At 43.4% G+C, this 6,709-nt stretch overlaps 1 protein-coding gene across 1 annotated transcript; it reads right to left on the minus strand.

The window, feature by feature from the left end:
• Positions 1–650: 650 nt before the first annotated feature.
• LOC103372525 (homeobox protein SIX2) lies at positions 651–4,277 on the minus strand. The gene is made up of 2 exons (XM_008302186.1): positions 3,437–4,277; positions 651–1,953 (listed from the first exon to the last, which is right to left on the minus strand). The coding sequence occupies exons 1-2, from the start codon at positions 3,994–3,996 to the stop codon at positions 1,641–1,643; spliced, it is 873 nt and encodes a 290-aa protein (XP_008300408.1). The 5' UTR covers positions 3,997–4,277; the 3' UTR covers positions 651–1,640.
• Positions 4,278–6,709: the final 2,432 nt, after the last annotated feature.

Below are 6,709 nucleotides of genomic sequence, written 5' to 3' on the forward strand. Positions count from 1 at the left end.
TCCACTGAAATTCAGAAGAAAAAAAAACCTTCTGTCTTTAAATCTCTGAAACACTAAATTCCCAAAATCCAAAAAAACAAATCACAACACACTGCCCCCTATTTCCAGACTTCTCAGATCTTCTTGCATTTAACTGCCAGCAGCACCATCCAGGCTTGTGGGAAATGTGGAGGAACAGACGATTTCCCTCCTTAAACACTTCCCCTCGCAGCATTTATGATTAGACGGTAGGTAATCCCGGGATATCGACCCGAGCGCGTCGGCAAACTGCCTACACGTAAAGCAAAGCACAATATCGCCTTTCCCGAAGCAGGAATATGTGTCCCAGGCTCCTGGTTTTAGGCGATGCTATCTGATTATGCCTTCAGAAGGCCAGAGGAAGGAGGAACGTGTGGATGTGTGCGCCACCGAAGTGCCCAAAACACCCCCAATAAAAAAAAAACAACGCAAATTTGAAATTACGCACACAGTAAACCTTCTGTAGCTTCACCGTGCTGCTCTAAAACATTTCTAGTGTTGGGAAATTATTCAAATAATTTCTCAAATGTCACCCTGCATGCAGCTTAAATAGTTTTTAAAGATGGTTAAGGAGACCCACCAACAGGCTGTGTTCTTTTTCTCTGACAAGAATCATTCAAAGAAATCCTCGATTTTTAAAAAATCCATGTGTTTCTTTTTTCTTTTTATTGTAAAGGGTATATGAAACTATAGGTGAATCGTTTTATGTTTCATCATTTATCGCAAATAAGTTTACATGCAGTCTCTTTTCCAAATGAAAATGTAAATAATAATAATAATAATAGTATCAAGAGATTAAGATATTGTCATCTCATCACGGTTCTTATAAGACACTTGAAAAAGATCAACCCCATTAGCCCACCCTCCTAAAAAAAATAACAACAACAACAACAAAAACACAAACAAAAAAAATATTAAATGCTTATGGCTCTCTTGGAAAACCCGATGTAAACAAAAAGGCATGGGGTACCTTTAACTTCGTGCCTACAGAGTCTGCTGATACATCTACACCCCTAAAATAACAACGGTAATAGTAACAAGAATTAAGACACTTTATTGTTATTGTTTTCAACAATATAACATGTTACGTTATTACATTCCGGTAAAATACTTTTTTTTTCTCACCCTTTTTCTTTCTTTCTTTCTTTAAATCTGCGCCTCAACTGCAAAAAACTATCCGTCTGAACAAATCATAGAATCTCAAACCTATTCAATAAAAAAAAAAAAGATTAAAAACTTCCCTCAAAGCCAATAAAAGAGAAACAATAATAAACCGGTAGATGTGAAAATATTAGTAAGTGCTCTGCTCTCGACACTTTTCTAGAAAATCTCCCCAACGAGGAGAAGTTTAATTTGCGGATAAGAGGAGGAATTGCGCTCACTGATAGTTTTTGCGCCCACTTGTTGAAAAAAAAAAATGCAAAGGTTGAATATGAGACTAAATGATTTGTTACGTGGCTGTTTTCGCAGCGTTCCAGTCTGTCTGCTTTGCACCTTTGCCGCAAGTGCTTGAAGCTTTGCCCACCTCGTGAATTACTTCTCCAAAAAAAAAAACAAAGAAAAAAAATTTAAACAAAAAAACAAAAAACGATGCCCTCTGTCCCCCTTTTCTGCGCCATTTTTTAGGAGCCAAGGTCCACTAGATTCGAAGACATAGGGTTCAGTATGGTGTCATGGTGCAATGAGTGGTGATGGTGCACCGAGTCTGCGCCGCTGGGTACCGGGATTGCGCTGGGTCCCGGCGGGGGCGCAAGGCCGTGCAGGGACGGTAAACCGCTGTTCGAGCCGAGCAGCAGAGCCGGGCTCGGAGACGTGTGATCCGGTGTCCCCGAGGGGGTTTTATCGTCGTCCGAGCTCCCCAATAGAGTTTTATTTCCATTCATGGAAGAAGTCAATGGGTTGTGACTATTGCTGTTGGAGTTCTCGTTGTTTTCTCTGCGGACAGGAAAACAAAAAAATGACACGTGAGTCTGGTGGAGGGCAGAAAAAACGGAACAACTTTGGAGGAAAAATGTGAAAAAATTAGATTTATGCTGATTATACAGAATAAAAACAGGGAAAGTAAATATGCGTAATTAAATATTTGTAGATTAACATTTTAAAATAGTTTTCTGATTTTTAAAACACACACACAGATACACACACACACACACACACACATATAATTCTATTGTGTGTACTGGAAATAATAACCGGGTTGCACTATATTTACAACATCTTTAATACACTCATTAAAGTCTAAATGCTTGGTGTGGTTATTTATTAATGCGTCCATCAGTAATGCGTTCATGCGCATGTGTGCCAAGTTGCAAACAATTAGCATGTCAGTGAAATAATTAGAGGCTCAGCTCACTGCAACACGGTGACTGAAGACAATAAATCTATTCTACCTCTCAACCTGTATTTGTTTTTTTGTATTTATGGCGAATTAATTTAGCCAAAGTGATCCGCGCAGAGGCTCAAAGAGCGCAAACTCTGGGCCCAAAACGTCCGCACTGTCTGACTAAATGACAGTCATTTGGAGACGTGTGCGTGCTGCGTAAAAGGCACAGCTCATGTGTTTGCAGTGAGGCTTTTCTCAGAGGGAAGACATGATTTACATGCAGCTTTCAGCCCGAATTAGTGGCCAGAGGGTGAAAGAAGACACCAAACCCAGAGAGTACACCTGACTGGAACACCTCTCTCCTCCTGAGCCTCTCCCGCACGCCTCACTTGATAATTTCCAAACTTTTGAAATGTACAAACGACTCCTAATGAAATGTCACCCGCGCTGATGTGGAGGCTAGACAGGCGAGCCACATCAATTACACCGCAAAACATCTTCTAAACGTGTTCGGAGATGTTTTCCTGCACACGCTCTGTGTTCGCTCCAGTATCTGCAGGGTTAACAGGGTTTGTCTGATCTGAATGTCAAAAAAAAAAGTCAAATTTCATGTGATAATAAGTGTGGTTGCTAAAACATAAAAGTGGGGTAAATGCAACGTTTATCACCTTGTAATTTACCTGACAACAACTCTTTAATTTCCTGCTTTTCAACTTTTAGACGCGGCCTGCACAACGATCACAGACAAACAAGCAGGAGTTTACTAAAGCTGGAGTATGAATAAGTGTCTAATATAATCCAGCAGAGACGCAGACTGGTGGAGAGAAATGTGGCGATTAAATAAGAACCGTGAGGATTTCAATATTTTGTGGGCGCAATAAATTTTCCAGATGTAGGTCAGCAAATTAGTGCTGCACAGGCGCACAGAGGTAAGAGTGCTGGTTTGTGACTCAGGAGCATTTCTGTTTTTAAATTCTGCCAACTGTTGCTTCATGTGATACTAATAAAAGAAAAAAAAGAAAAAAGAAAAGTAGAAGCTTGATGTACTCTGAGATGTGCTCCAGTGTCATGAAGCTACAGCAGAGACACTCTTACCTTTCCTTCGCCTCAGCTGCTCGGTCTCGCTGCCGTCGGTTTTTGAACCAGTTGCTGACCTGCGTGGTCGTGAGTCCCGTGGCCTCGGCCAGCTCTCTTTTCTCCCGTGGGGATGGATAAGGGTTGTGGGTGTACCACTCCCGCAGGACGCTCCTGCTCTTCTCCTTGAAGCAGTAGCTGGTCTCCTCTCCGTCCCAGATGGAGCGGGGCAGGGGGAACTTTCTCCGGACGCGGTACTTCCCCACGGCGCCGAGCGGGCGGCCTCTCAGCTTCTCCGCCTCGATGTAGTGCGCTTTGAGCCACAGCTGCTGCAGCTTCGGGTGGTTGTGCGGCGAGAACTGGTGGCTCTCCAGGATCTTGTAGAGCTCTCGGAAGTTCCCCCGGTGGAAAGCGACCACGGCTTTCGCTTTGAGGACGCTCTCATTCTTGTGAAGGTGCTCGCACGCCGGGAGGGACCAGAGGAAGCGCCCCAGTCGCTCGATGTTCCCCCCTTGTTGGAGGACTTCGCAGACACACGCCACTTGTTCCTGCGTAAAACCAAACGTCGGAAGCATGGACATGGCGACAACGTAAACCAATACAGATTATATTGTGCCTTACTTCCACGTCTGTCCTCTCAGTCTGTCATTAAATCAAAACGCGTTAAGTCCATAAGCGACAAAAAGGTCCCCAAAAGAGTTTAAAAGTGCCCAAGGTTAGGCGACATCCAACTGCGTGCTGCGGAATAAAGTCAAGTCCATTCAGCCATGCAAAACCCCAGGCGACAATTCCTCATAAAGTTGTTGAGAACGAGAGAAAGTTGCTGCTCCTCGCACCGTCCTCTTCCACCTTTTCTATGCCGTTTCAACATAAACTACTCCCGGAGACCGGGCTCGCTGGCTCGTTTTAATAATATTATTCTAAGCTGGCAAGACAAGCGATTATATGAACTCTGATTGGTCGGTTATCTGACCCGGGGATGGTGAGGATAAGACAATAGCCTTAGTCAAATTATTTGCCATGGTTACGCTGTCACTCAAAGTAACCCGATATGCTTTGAGGTGGCTCCCTGGCAAAGTCAACCCGATTGTTCTCTTCACGACCGGCCCGCCTCCCCCAATAGAAATATTGCTCAGATTTTTCCTCTAAAAGACTTTTTTTCCCCCCCTTCCCCTTCACTTTGACGGACACCTCGAGCAGCCAAAGAGCGCAGGGCTGCGGGGAGTGTGGGGAAGGAGAGCCGCGCTGATCCCGCAGCTCGGGGAAGGATGGCGCCAGAGCGCACAGAGCTGCAGTGTGTCCTCACGTCGTTGGCAGCTCTCACAAATCAATCAAGATTTCCTTCAAGCCTGGAACTTTAAAGTTACTTACTTCATTGCTTCATAGGGATGAAAAAAAAAAAACCTGAACTGCAAACAGGCCACAACAAATGACGTTTAATGGAAAGTTCGCAAAAAGTGCCCTGACCTATTTAGGATGGCTGTCAAGACGCAAAAAGTATATAAATAGAAACAAAAATAAATTAGACTAATTATGTCAGAGAGGGCAGCAATTTATATTTTCTTACCTAAGCTGACTTGAGGGCGGTAGAAGTGGGTTTACAGGTGACTTGAGATAGCTTGAAGCAAAATACATTAGAGAAAACAAAACAAGCTGCGTGTCACCAGTGTGACCACAGAAGTGCGTCGGGTGAGAGATGTGTTCCAATTAATAACACAAATATGACAAATAAAATAGGCCTTCGAAAAAGTAAAAAAAAAAAAATATAGATATTTAGAAAACAATTAATGAAAAGTATAAATTTAAAACTTTTCCACATATTTTCCCAAATTGCGTCTTTTTTGGCACCTGGTTTATATTTAATTTATAGTCAATTAATTTAAATGTGACATTTTTATATTTATGATCCCTTTATCTCTGTATGAATATGTTGCTGCAGAATTAATTCTAACAGTGCCGTGACAGCGAAGATGATGAATATCTAAATGAGGGCTGAGGCGGTGAGAGCAGGAGCGCAACAGAAGGGCCAACTATCTGAAGGTGTGCAGCCGCTGGTGATGGAGAAACGGAGTGCGCGCCGTGGAGCTGCTGGGACAGAGAGCAGAGCAGAAGGAGAGTCTGTCGGGCAACAGCAGGAGCAGAAACACGGTGATCGAGCGGTGGTGAGAGAAAAAAACAAAATTCCGTTTGTATTTAAGCTGACACGGTTTTACTGCAGCAGTGGAGGAAGATGGAGAGGCAGAGCTGATCCACATCACAGCGAGGATTAGGAGATAAGATACGAAGGAAATCAGTTCAGTATGAAACATTTAAAATGACTGGAGAGGAGGAAATGTTAGAGGATGTTAGAGGTGAAGAGGGACTTCAGTGATTCATGGAGGAGAAAGAAAGTGACGTGAGGTGTTTGTTGGGGCTTGTCCTGGACTCAGGTACAAGGAGTCGTGCGTCACGGGGGACCAGACATGTGCGTTATTGACTGCTGGGCCGAAGATTGACCAGTTGGTAGATTTCTATCGTCTCACCATGGGACCTCTTCATTAGAGATACGATTGTCAGTTACACCCACACTCAGTATCACATCACTGCTGCCTCCAACCACACACACACACACACACACACACACACTGACACACACACACTGTCACACACCGCTGCTTCTCTTTCTAATCCTGCAAACCTGTTTTTACGCATCATAACTTCCATATTACCTGTGCAGCGCAAAAAGCTCCAACATTCAGAAAGTAAATGAACTGTTATTGATGCCTGATGCGCAAAAAAATATGTCAAATTATTATTATTATTGCTTGGTATTAAACATGCGTAATTTGATGCCCAGATTTTACTTTGACAGTTTTAAATTCTAAATCCTCTGGAAGAAGCCCCCTCACGTCTCATGTGTGGCCTGTAAAAAAATACATCTTGTCATTTTCTGATCAAAAAATGATTTAATTGTTAACTTCTGCTTCCAGTGTCTCATATTTTCGTCGCTCTGCGGGCCGCCTGCGATTTCATCTAAAGCCGCGTCTGTTGGAAAAGAAATGATTAGTGTAATTATGAAGTGAGTTTATCAGCGGAGATGGAGAGTCCTGTAAGACGAGCCTGATCCCTGTTTCCGCGTTGTGTTCTCCCTCTGTTTAATAAATTGACTTGGGTTTCGCCCGAAGCGCAGTTCTGCGAGTATTACGGCATTAAGCTGACTGATGGTAATCGTCAGGGGACCGAGGCGCAGAGGGGAGAGAGAGAAAAACTATTTCACCTTATATAGACATGGAGAGAGAAAACCCCCCCAAGAAT

Source organism: Stegastes partitus, unplaced genomic scaffold (genome assembly GCF_000690725.1).
Source record: "Stegastes partitus isolate 25-593 unplaced genomic scaffold, Stegastes_partitus-1.0.2 Scaffold1772, whole genome shotgun sequence".
Classification (NCBI taxonomy): domain Eukaryota; kingdom Metazoa; phylum Chordata; class Actinopteri; family Pomacentridae; genus Stegastes; species Stegastes partitus.

Excerpts from the sequence above, each read along its gene's own strand:
- LOC103372525 (XM_008302186.1), bottom strand. The coding sequence starts at position 3,996 with ATGTCCATGCTTCCGACGTTTGGTTTTACGCAGGAACAAGTGGCGTGT. Across the intron at positions 1,954-3,436 it reads GCAGCTGAGGCGAAGGAAAG|AGAAAACAACGAGAACTCCA; the intron begins GTAAGAGTGTCT and ends TCCTGTCCGCAG.